This window comes from Plecotus auritus, assembly GCF_963455305.1.
Source record: "Plecotus auritus genome assembly, chromosome: 4".
In the NCBI taxonomy this organism is placed as follows: Eukaryota; Metazoa; Chordata; class Mammalia; order Chiroptera; family Vespertilionidae; genus Plecotus; species Plecotus auritus.
In genome coordinates, this window is record NC_137775.1 from 165174715 (window position 1) to 165187707 (window position 12993).

The following is a 12993-nucleotide window of genomic DNA, read 5'->3' on the forward strand; positions in this document are numbered from 1 at the left end:
TCTGGAACGACTCCATTAGGCCTCACATGAAGTGTAGCAATCAAGACTGTAAAAATATACCAAATGGTCTCTTAAGGCCCTTCTTGCTCCCCGCTCCTGCTATGGGCTTTCATAGCTGCCTCGGCTTTATCCAGCTTGAAGAACATTTTGTATTATTTGGGACAATTATAGATGGCTCACATTGATTTGCCATATTATTTTTTAATATATTTTTATTGATTTCAGAGAGGAAGGGAGAGGGAAAGAATAATGGAAACACACACACACACGCTTGTGCACACACACATACACACATACACTCACTCAGACTGGGACAATTGAGACGCACCTGTTCATCTCACATGCACATCTATGGAGAAATTCCATATAGACATGAGGAGAACAGCGAACTCCATACAGACAGCTGTAATGGCCAGGAATCAATGATGTCAAAAGAAAAGACATTCTTCAAGGACCTGCTGTATTTTCCTTCCTCAAACATTCCTTCTTCTCTTTCATCTTAAATGAGTACCAACTCTGCCTCCAACCACATTAGGTGCTATTGACACAGAGGTGAATAAAACAGGCGAGGTCCCAGCCCTCATGGGACATACCTTAGAGAGCAGTGACACTATTGACATTTGAGGAGGATAATTATGTGTTACAAAATCTGTCCTGAGTATGTAGGATAGTTAGCAGCATCCCTAACCTCTATCCAATAGTACACCACTCACCCACTTGTGTGACAGCAAAACACTCTCTCCAGATATTGCCAAATGTCTCCTCAGGGCAAAAATCACTCTGGGTTGAGAACCACTATTTTAGAGGGAATTATAACAGAAATTATTTTCAATTAGAAATCATGATAAATGTCACCTGCCTCTTCACATGTTGTACCATCTCCAGAGAAAGGGTTTTCCTTTTCTTTCTGGCTGGTGAGTTCTTCCAAGATTCAGTTTCAATGTCCCTTCCCCTACTCAACCTTTCCAAGAAAAATCTACCCCTTGCTCTTTGATCCTCCTTGTGGATTCTATTAGACTTTCTTAAGACATTGTTCACTGAATAAATACAAAATCTCTTTGTTTTATCGTGAGATCAAATATCTTTGCTCTGTCTCTTTACTCGTCCATCAACCCGAAACCTGTTGCTTGTTTGTAATGCTTATCTCAAAGACCCTGGGGAATTATCTCTATAATCTTAAAAGCATTATATGTTTTCATATTAATAATTTATTACCTTTTTAATTTAAGTGTAGTTAGTATACAATCTTATATTGGTTATATTCATTTCAGATATACAATATAGTAATCTGACATTTTTATACCTTACTAGTACAATGTGATCACCTCACAAATTCTAGTAATCATCTGCCACTGTATAAACTTACCACAATATTCTTGACTATATTCCCCTTTCCATTTTCACCTGTCTCCCTACCTCCACCCTTCTGGGTTTCACTTATATGTGGAATCTAAAAAACAAACAACCAAAACAAAAGTAGACTCCTAGAAACAGAGATCAATATACCTTTATTTTCATGTACTAATGCACCGTTTTCTCCTGTTAGGTAAAGTAACTCCTCCCCATTAGTGAATTGCCCCTACTTCAAATGTTAGTGAGCAAAAGATTCCAGTATATACAGATTTGGTTTTGTATATTTTTTCCAAACACAAGAATCTTAATTTCAATATATAAGAATTATGAGTCACTCCTATTGGGAATAATTAGGAAAAAGAATGGGTGTTAGGAATAAAAGTAAAGCAAAGCAGATGGCGTGGCAGTAACCGAGTTTGCCCTGAGGCTTTAGGAAATAAGGGAATTTGAGGAGACATAAACCAGGACCTTAGAATGGCACTCGCGCAGCTGCTAGGAAGGAGGGAAGTGATATTTGTGTACGAGGGGCCTGATGGTATGTGCTCTGGGGAGTTATGTCTGAGACTAAGGATGCAGGAGTCAACAATTCCAAGTCGTGAAATCAGAAAGGCATTGTGAATTTGGATGGAGAACCAGCTACAGGGGAAAAATCCTTTCATATGTTTATTACCTTCAGCAAAGCAAAGCAAATTTATGGGTGTTTCATTGAAATGGCAGGGGAGAGAGACCCTGAGAAATTTCTATTGAGCAAAAGGTAAATGGAAAGCAATTGTACCATAACCATTATTAGCAATTTAAGACATGAAAAATATCACTGATGCTCTCCTTATTTAGCATGCTGTCTTGAGGGTTCTACTTTAGAGATTATACAGAGATTTATAAGGGTTTGCATTCCTCTATTACCTTATTTTCCCCATAAAATTTTAAGTAGCTTAAACTGAAATATCTACTTATCCCCACAATTGGTAAGGAGCTACTATATTTGTGACATTTTCTGAGCTTGGAATCAATATCTTATCCCTGTATCTGTCTCTGCATTTGCACCTGGGACATCATTGGAACACCATCATCGTACATGGAGCATGCATGGCCATCAGTCAGTTAGTGCAAGAAGGAATGCAGGTGTTGCATCAGGTGCTGGGATATACAGCCCCAGGGAAACACTATTGCAGACCCAAACAACACTAACAGACATGCACATCGAGACAGGGTGCTGAAGTGTAGGGGCAAGACTCTGGTCTCCATGGTGTCAGGAAAGGGCGATAAAGGGAAGGTTGCCAAGATTATGTTTCAGGCCTAGTTTTCTATATCGTATCTTGCATAGACAGGTTTGTTGAGTGAATGAATAAGTGAATAAAATGAAGAAAGCCAATCATAGAGGAAACAGGCCCATTATCAAAAGAGGAATTCAGGTGCAAGAAGATGGAAGAAATACTCTAAGAATGGGCATACAATTTAGATTGGGTTTCAAATAGATGAAGCCCAGAAAAAGAACAGGGCCACAGAGTGAAATCCAATGAGTGGCAGTTAGAAAATCCTACAATTGGAGCTTCTTAAATTCATTGTACACAGGGACAGGACCCGTTTCCAGTCTGTGCAGGACTGGATCTGCAGGTGTGCCTAAGGGGCCACAGTTGTAAAACCAGGACTCTGCTAGAAAGCCCAGCAGAGACTCACAGGCAGAAACAATGACTTCTTTGAAGTTGTAGTCCAGCATCTTGCACATCCTGAAATGGGAAAATCTATTTTCTTACTAAGCCTCTTGGGTGCTTCAGAAGGAAAGTCCATTTTTTAAGGCTCCAGCGTGCCATTTTTATTCCAGTATCCAAACATGACATGGGAACCACAGGGAATAGAAGCATATATCTGTGATGTCAATATATAAATAAAAAGTTTGAAAACATCCTCTGAGGGTTGAGGGTAGAGGGGCATTTTCTAGAATGAGTAATGAATGGATTTGCAGTTAACCCTGACTCTTTCCTGTCTCACCTGAATTATTTAATTTCCTAGGGAGTTCCACACCAGGTCTGCAGAGTGGTGAATTCCAAAGCACTGTAACAGGGAGAGGTTAATTGGTCCATAGAGCAGCCAAGGCTATAATCCAGACTTCATCAGCCCTGAGTTGTAACCATTGGGCCAATAACACTTAGCTTTCTCGAAGAGTTCATGTATATCCTTCATAACACATTTTCCACTGTAAGCTTAAATAGAGTTTGAATCAACAAAAAGGAATTAAAACTGTCTTTCTTTGCTGTTACAAATACTGTAAATAAAGAACAATTAATAAAGTCTTTCAGATTGTTCAGCTACCTATCCACTTGAACCAAGGAGAATCAAGAAAAGAAGCAAGTTATATGTAAGTTAACATACATATTAGAGAGAGAGCAAAAATGGGTTTGAAGGGGGCTTTTTTGGAGTAAAGAAGAATAAAAAAAAGGAGTTAATATTTTCTTAACTGGCCTCTCCCACTTTTTCATCTTGTCCTGCTCACATTTCTTCTCCATGATGTTAAATTTAGATAGATCTCAAGTTTAACTGTTTCCCAGTACTAAATCACCAGGAAGACTGTTAAAACACAGATTGCTACTAACCCACAGAGTTTCTGATTTAGTAGATCTGAGATGGGGCATGTGATTTGTATTTTTAACAGGTTCAAAGGTGATGCTAGTATGACTGGTCCAGGGACCACACATTGAGAACCACTCACCTAGAGGAAACCTTTAACTTTTCTGAGCCACAATTTTCTCCTCTGTAAAATATTAACTAATATTCAGGCTCTTATAAAGGTTAAATATTGCAAAATATTCCAGACAAATGCCTGATGCTATTTTAATTGAAAGAAAAGAGCAAGAGACTGGGAATCAGGAGATGCCAGGGCTACCATAAGCTACTTTATTACATACCTTTCTAGGCATGTTTACTCATTTATGAAATGTATTACTTCATGCAACTAAAACTTACTGAATACCTGCTATGTACCTGACACTGGCCAGAATTCAGAAATACGATAGGAAAACAAGCTCTGATTCCACACATTTATAATTATGATTTGGATGACACCTAAATGGTCTTCTAACTCTAAAATTTTGTGACTTTAAAATTAATAAAATTAGCATTTTCTTATTCTTCCATCACTTTGTTCTTCATAACTCTGACTCAAATAAAATATTTATGAGATATCAAAGAATAATTATGCTATATTGGGTGAGTTGGCTAAAATATGTTCACATATTATTCAAGTAAACTTCATTTGTTAATTGCCACTCTTACCTATCAGTCAAAAGAAAATTCTAAGTCTGTGGGTTAAATGGTAAACCATCAATGAAAAAAATAACCAGAATTTATAGTTAAGTTCTATAGTCTCCAGTTATGTCATGACAAATCAGTATTCATTTATTGAGTAAATACTTGTTAAATATCTATTATTCAGCAGGCACTATGCCCAGATCTAGGGTAGGAAGTGTGAATAACATAGGCATCGTCTCTGCTATTAAAGACCTCACATTCAGTTGAAGTCAGTCAATGAGCAATTAACTCCTTTAATTAATTCATCAATTATCATTGTGATAGATACTAGATATTAGGAGTACAAGGCATTTTGAAAATGTACAATAGGTGAACTTGTCCCATTCTAGGAAACCTAGGAAGCCTCAGATAAATCACTTCATCTCTCAAAGTCTCAGGTTTTTGCTTGTAAAATTGGGAATAATAAAATACACCCCACTAAAGTCTAGATAATTGTTGGAGGTTTGAGGTAATTTATGAAAAATTCCTGGGACAGTGCTCAGTACACTATATAATAGGTAGTTATGATGTCACATTAACTAACTAAAGGATTGTTCATGCAAGTAGAGAATGCCAAAGGTCAAAATCAAATTTTAAATCCTAAAGAATTCATCAGTAATACCATTAACTTAATTTTCTAGGTTTTTTAAAAGATGAAATATAAATTATATAATTCTAAATATGGTATCACATACAATTAGATCTTTATAATTCTTCTTCTATAGTAATTAATGTAGGAACCAAAGAGAATATATCTTGATTCAATTTAATGGGTGAGTCAATCAATAACCAACACCCAGAACCTTTTTTGCAACTGAGGTAAAGTCTCTTTATGTCTTCAAGTCACTTGAAAACAATTGAAAAAATATGAGCCTGGAAACCAAGCCAACCAACCTTCTAATAAGTCAGAGTGAACTTTGGAATGCATCAGCATTCCGGTGCTCTAAAATTTAAGGATGGATTTGGAACAAGCTGAAGAAATGTAATCAGCATCTTCTCAAATAAAAAGGTGCACTTAATTTAAAGCTGAAATTTGTGTACCCTAATAGATTCCCTCTGAAATATGGACCATTGACTATGGAATAGTCAATAACAAGATACCACAAAACAATTATATCCATATATTCAGTATGAGTACAAGAATACTCAAGTGGTTATTTCATATTTCTAAACTTGAAAAATGGGGCACTAAATCCCAAATTAATTCTCCCAGACTCAACTGGGATTCATAAGCTATTAGATAAATAGATTCTGTCTACATATTTTAAAGGACCTCCAAAAAAATTGATCATTCACTACCAAGTTAAAAAAAAAAAAAGTTGTGAGCACTTAAGTCTTCCTTGTTTCAATACTTAAAAGCAAATGAGGAGGAGAATATTGAAGGAAACCTCAAGGTGAACATTTCAATGGAAGTCTTTAAAATGGGGTAAGATTAAACATCTGCTTTTAATGATCTCATTCTGACATGCAAAATTCTCTTCCTTATTAATCTCAGCATCATCCTTACACTATACCCCAGCTTTTTCTTGACTTCTGTTATGCAGTCGTGCGCCAGAAACCAATGTGTTGGCCCACCACTGATGGTATGCACAATGGTGGTCCCATAAGATTACAACGAAAACTAGATTTGGGGTGGTAAACACACAATGGAGTATATTGATATCGAATTATATTGGTAAACACTTGAAATTTATATATCATTAACCAATGTTACCTGAATAAGTTTTATTTTTTTTATAAAAAGATTATAATGGAGCTAAAAATTCCTATCACCTTGTGATGTAGCTGTCGCAACACTGTAGTGCAATGCATTACTTAGCGAGTTTGTGGTGATGCATGTGTAAACAAACCGATTGTGCTGCCAGTTGTATAAAAGTATAGCACATGCAATTACAGTAGTGGGCTGTACCATCTACTAGTAGATTTGCATAAGCGCACTCTATGATGTTCACACAACCATGAAATCACCTAACGCATTTCTCAGATGTGTTTATTACCTCACTTTTCCACTTTCTCTCAGCTGAATTCCATTCCATTGAAACCATCCTCATTAGGGTCACCAGTGACCTCCACGGTCCTAATTTATGTAACCTTTTTAGCCTTCTCAGAAACGCAAACTTTTCAGCACCCAAAAAACTATGCTCTCCTCCCCCAGACAACCTTTATCTTGCCCTCAGTAATGGAGACACTGGTTTTCTTCCATCCTCATGTCACTGCTGCTTCTTAGGCACCTTTATATTTTCTTCTTCTGTTCATTGATGACTTGATGGAGCATTTCAGGGTTTTATCCTGGGTTTCAGTATTGTCCATTTCCATACACACATACAACCTGAAATATTTCCTCCACTCCAATGACTTCGGTTATCTGATGACTTCTTATCCATAAATCTAGGCCAAGTATATGTTTTGGGCTTCAAGCTTAAATATCTAATTATCTGCAAGACCTGTGCATTTAATGGTCTACAGACACCCCAAACTCAACATACCCAGATTTGACTTCATTTTCCTCCTCTTCTTTACCCCAAATCTTATCCTCCTTAAATGTTTCCCAACTGGATGGACAGTAATACCTGCAGGCAGTCAGTTGCTATGGCCAGAAACCTGGTGATGCTCCTCTAGTCTTCTTTCTCCCTCAGTCTCCACAAACAAACTTCAGAGCCTTTTTCTTCTACTACTGAAACATTTCTAAAGCCCACCAACTTCTCTCCAACTCCACCAACACTACCCTAGTTCCAACCACCATGCCATCATTGTTTTCCTTCAGAATTACTGCTCCTAACTGGTTTCTGTCTCTGCTGTGTTCCCCTTCTAATTATTTCTCTACACTGAAGCCACAGTCATCTTTTTAAAAGCACTCTCTCATTACATAATCTCTGTGCTTAAAATCATGCAAACACTCCCCATAACATAGTTAAGAAAACACAAGCCTCAGAATATAGTTTAAAAGATGCTGTTTGATTTGATCCCTGCTAAATCCACCAAGCTCATTTCTAGTTCCTTCCTCTGTTCTCCCCCTTCCCTCCACAATTTCACATGCTGAGACTTTCATTCCTCAGACCTGCCAAATATTTTCATGCCTCTGTTCCTGGATTTGTCCCCATCTCTTCTAAATCCTATTCAAATGTAAGGCTTGAGCTTGTTGCACCCTCCAGGAAGCCCTCCTTGATTCCAGCCACCTAAATCTAGATTAGTTGTTCATCTTAAATCCTCCCATAAACACAAAAGCTCCCTGTACTCCCCATCACAGTACTCCCCACACTTTTCTCTATCCTCCACACTATAAGCCCCTTGAGGGCAATGACCACATCTTTCTGTTTCACAGTCATACACCACCAATTAATACAGTAATTGGCACACTAAATATTATTTAAATGAGACCATATTACATATGTATATGTAATATACATGTATATGTAATATGGTCTCATTTAAATAATTAGCAAGAACTGAATAACCCAACTGATATGATGTAGGAATTTCCATGTTTTTCGAAGAAATATCACACAGCCCTCAAAACTTTTCAGATACCATCTTAATTGCTAATATCTACTCAGCAATTGTTTGACAACCAAATTAGCTAAGAGCTAGAACTAGAATGAGATAGTGTGGTATTAATGCTTTCCACAGAGTGGATCCTTAATAAGTGTTTGAAAGGAGACGTCAGTCAGATGCGTACTTTGATCAAAGAAAGGAATAGAAGTATAAAACAATATGGCTTTTGCAGGCTGTTCTGCATTCCTTTAGCAGTCAAGTTCCTAGCCATTCTCTTGTCATACTTTAAAGTGTACCCCAGTTTGTCATCTTAGGTCATAGAGAGCTGAAGAGGTCATCTTTTCTGCAACAGAGAATGATCTAGCAATAGGAAGCCAGGTGTTAACTGTCTAGCAGCAAAATGTAGAAGCCTTTGATCTCTACTTCCCTTCTTCCATCCCCCACTCTCAATCTCTACCCTCCTCTATCCACTTTCCTTACTGCTTGCTCCTCCTACTCAGTCTCCAACCACCCCACGCCCCAACACTCTCACCCCTGCCCCCAGTCACCAAGCTTCCCCTACACTCACACACACCATTACAGCCATCCCCAGGGACACTCACTTTAGACATTGGGTCAGCTCTCTTCCCAGACCCACCCCTAGCCACCCAAAAGCCACTGGCTGTTTGGAGACACGAAATATTAAAGGGATCTGAAATTAAGCATTAAAGAATTCTTCTTATAGCACAAACACTTGATTAACTATCTTTTCCATTGATTGATGAGGAAAAGAAAGAACGGGTCAAAATAATGTGTAAAAACTGCTGGAACTGGAATCTGTCTCCCACTTTAAAAAGAAAAATTCCCCTTCAGTTTTCTCCATTTTCATTGTTCCGTTTAGAGCAAGCACCTCCCACCAATCACTGAGGACTGCCTGCTTCAAACCCTGCCACATCAGCAGGGAGGGAGCCTGGAAGCATTTGGTGTTTGCATCAGTTTCCAAGAATGCTTTTCAAGTTCTCAGTTTACTGTGCAGAGACGTTTTTCCTTTAAGTTTATAACTGTGTGCTTGAATTCATAGTTCTCCAATTCTCAAAAACTGAGCATTTTTATGCTACATGGGAAATCACAATTCCACTTACCAAAACTGTTCTAAAATTTAAATGTTCCGATTGAGTGTGGATTCATTCTACTTTGTAATCACCTTCCTAGAACGGACCTGACACCCTTGCAAATTCCTTTACTCCAAGTTATTTCAAAAAGTCTTCCACAGTTGTCTCCCAAGTCACTGCCCTTGCTTAGAATAAAAGAAGAATGTATTATAGTTTTTGGTTGTTCTCTTTTATTTGGTTATTCTCTTTTTGTTTGTTAGTTTTTGAGTTTAGAGGACGCAAACAGTTTACGAATATTCAGTCTCTTGTTTTATAGTAGCTGCTGATGAGTTAGACAGAAATTCTTCCTTAAAGTACAGTCCCTCCCCCCCCCAAAAAAAAAATTGTGGGGAGAGGGAAGAGATGGGGAGGGAAAGAAAGGAAAAAAGATTAATAAAGAACTATAATTTCTCTTTGATAGAGAAGGAATTGACCTAAAGATGCCCCTTTAGCATTGACTCCTGGGGGAAAACGGCACTTTAATCCAGGGCTGCCTCATAGGGGTGCTGGGCCGGCAGAGGCACAGCCCCAGACCTATGGCCTGTCCTCTGGGCTTGAAATGACACGTCAAGAGGGCAGGGAAAGGGGACAGCCACTGAAGTTGGCTGCACTCAGCATTTCACATTTCTCAGGAGCTCCGGCCTCCCACCCCCGGGTGTCTCAAGGTCAAGGCCCAGCTCCTCCTCTCCCTGGTGGAGAACATAGAGTGGGAAGGGAGGAGAGTTAACATCCATGTTGATGGGACGCTGCTTAGGGTGTTATCAGAGAAGACTGCCCATATCCCAAACGGAATTAGAAGCCCCTCAAGACGGGCGCCAGGCGGTTTCCCCATCTGTGGAAGGAGCTGGGAAGAAGGCAGGAAGATGCTTGGGGTCAAGAGGGATTGGGGGGCTCACTAGAGGGTTATCTGAGTCCAGCCTCAGGATGAGGCTAGTAAATGCAGACAAGGAGTCTGTGAAGAAGAGGAGGTGGGGGTTCTACTTAAAAGAGGTGTCCAGGCCCATCTGTGGTAGTCATGTGCAGGCCAGACTCTCTAAAGTCCGTTTAAAATTAGCCTCAGCAGGGGGAAGCGAGGGGGAAGGACTCCCCAAAGACTTGGTCTAGTCCGGTGTGTGCAAAGCATGTGCACAAAGCAAATCCTCCCGGGTGCTGGGTGCCAGGCCGCCCTAACCTGCCCCCCCCACCCCCCAACAGTGGAGGTCCTGGGACTCCTGCCTAACCCTCCAGAGACAGAACCCCCCTATCACCACCCTCTCTTCCTCTCCGGAGCCAGGAGAGAGAGAGAGAGAGAGAGAGAGAGAGAGAGAGAGAGAGAGAGAGAGAGAGAGAGAGAGAGAGAGAGAGAGAGAGAGAGCGACTACTGGAAAAGTGGGCGCACACACTCTCCAAAGCGGGAGAAAAGCTAGGCGGGGCGCGGGGGGGCTGGGGAGGGGCGGGGGGGCGGGCTGGAGGTGGCGGGGGAGGGTGGCCAGGGCTGCGCCACGTCGTCGGGTCCTGACTCCCCCCTCCCCTGCCCCCAACGCGCCCGCGGGGCCCTCTCCACTCTGCCGATGGCCCGCAGGGCACAAGGTGAGGCCAGGCTGGACAGCTCCTGCTTTGATCTGCCGGCTCCCGTCCCCTCTACAGCTACCCCGCTGCCCGGAGATCTGCACACACTGCCCACGTCGGTGTCTGCTGAGCGCTCCGACGTGTCCACAAGTGTTTCCAAACTTGGAAAGGGCGGGGGAAGGCGGGGGGAAGGGGAGGGCGGAGGTATGCAGACAGCGAGTCAGAGTTTCCCCTTGAAAGCCTCAAAAGTGTCCACGTCCTCAAAAAGAATGGAACCAATTTAAGAAGCCAGCCCCTTGGCCACGTCCCTCCCCCCTTCGCTCCCTCCTCTGCGCCCCCGCAGTCTCCTCCCAGCTGTGGCTGCCCGGGCCCCCAGCCCCAGCCTTCCCATTGGTGGAAGCGCGTTTGGAGGCACCCTCGGGCCAGGGAAACTTGGGCCGTATAAATAGGGCAGATCCGGGCTTTATTATTTTAGCACCAAGGCGGCAGGAGGTTTCGGCTCAGTTGGAGGTACAGGCCACGACTGCATGCCTGCGCCCGCCAGGTGATACCTCCGCCGGTGACCCAGGGCTCTGCGACACAAGGAGTCTGCATGTCTAAGTGGTAGACATGCTCAGCTTTGTGGATACGCGGACTTTGTTGCTGCTTGCAGTAACTTCGTGCCTAGCAACATGCCAATGTAAGTGCCTTCAGCTTGTTTGGGGCAGCGGGGAGAGAGAGTGTAGACGGTTGGGCAAAAAGGAAAAGGAAAGTCTAAACTAAGTTCGCGGTGCAGTTTGGAGGGAAGGCTCTCTGGCATGTAAATAAGAAACATGTAACTTGTCTGAGAAATGAAACCATAAAAGCCCTGACTCGCCAAACGTTAGGGAACTTTTCTCTGAACTCGGAGTGAGACTGTTAACTTGATCTGTTCAGGTTAGTGAAGCTCAAAGGGAACAGGTCTTTCCCCTATGATGGTCCAACCACTGATGTGATGAAGGCCCTAACAGGCCCCATAACTGCACTGATGCCCACCGTGTAGAACTTGAGACCTGCTTTGGAAACCCCTCTGTTCTATAATATAAAACTAACCCCCTAAGGTCTTTTCTCTTCTGGGTGACTTAAGACTTGTCTGGATGATGATGATGATGATGATGATGATGATGATGATGATGATGATGATGATGGTGCGCCCTCTGCAGGAAGGACCATGAAAGTGCAGGGGACCAGGCCTTAAGCTAATGGAAGACTCTCAGGTTTACACAGAGAGGTTGTCTGCCTGTCTGATTAAAGCCATTCCCAGTAGCTAGTCAGTGTATTCTGGGGAGGAAAGTGGATGCTACTTGGAATGGACACATTATGAAAACTAATATTAGCTTCTCAATTCATTACCTGGTCATGGTAATGGTAACATTATTTAACCAAAATCTTCCCTGTCTTTTGTTGAGCCTGAGAGTTCAACATGTTTCCAACGACAGCAGATATTTTGAACACAACAAGTTAGGAAATATCAACACTGATCTGAGGCCCAAGAGATTGTTTTTGTTTTTTTTCTCTCATGACTTTGCCACTAATTTACCATGTGACCTTGGCCAAATCAAATAGCCTTTCCTAAAATGCAGGATAGAGATTAGATGGACCCCAAGGCCACTTCCCAGCTGTAGGTTTTATGAGCAGACTGCCACATCAAGATAGTGTGAAGAAAATCAGTCCATTTTTGTGTTGAAAATGGCTGCCTAATTACCAGACAAAGATAGTGACTTGATGGAGTTTGAGCGCTGTCTGGCCACACCCAACACTCCAAAAAGTTTGCTCCACCCACATGCCGCAGTGTCTACAATTGCATCATTACCATTGCAGTTTTTTGTGTGTTTTCTTCCTTCATCCACTTTAGTATACATACTGTGGATACTAAGGAGTAACAGCATCGAACAAATTCACATTACCAAGTTCTTTCTTTATGAGATCAGAGGGTGGGAGGAAAGAGCTGGCTCCTAGAGAAAAGATGAAACAGACCTAGGGAAGTTTGAAGGCAACTAACTCACCTTCTGATCCACAGCCAGTTACGGTCTGGAATGAATATTACCAAATACACATTCTTTAAAATGGCTCAGTCTGAGTAACTAAAAGTCAAATATCCAAAATCATAAGGACTTCCGTTAATCAAGTCCATGCATAATTATTCTTCCTGCTGATGGACAAAATG

General features: G+C 41.3%; 1 protein-coding gene across 2 annotated transcripts in view; it reads left to right on the forward strand.

Annotated features, from left to right (window-relative positions):
* Nucleotides 1–11197: 11197 nt before the first annotated feature.
* COL1A2 (collagen type I alpha 2 chain) overlaps nucleotides 11198–12993 on the forward strand; it is a 35552-nt gene continuing 33756 nt past the window's right edge. The window contains exon 1 of one of the 2 annotated variants that reach the window (XM_080663814.1): nucleotides 11198–11487. Coding sequence is in view for 1 of the 2 variants with exons in the window: in XM_080663815.1 (XP_080519941.1) it covers nucleotides 11418–11504 (87 nt within the window). In the remaining variant the exon portion in view is untranslated. Of the gene's footprint in view, nucleotides 11505–12993 lie in introns of both variants that reach the window. The other variant, XM_080663815.1, reaches the window with a different exon arrangement.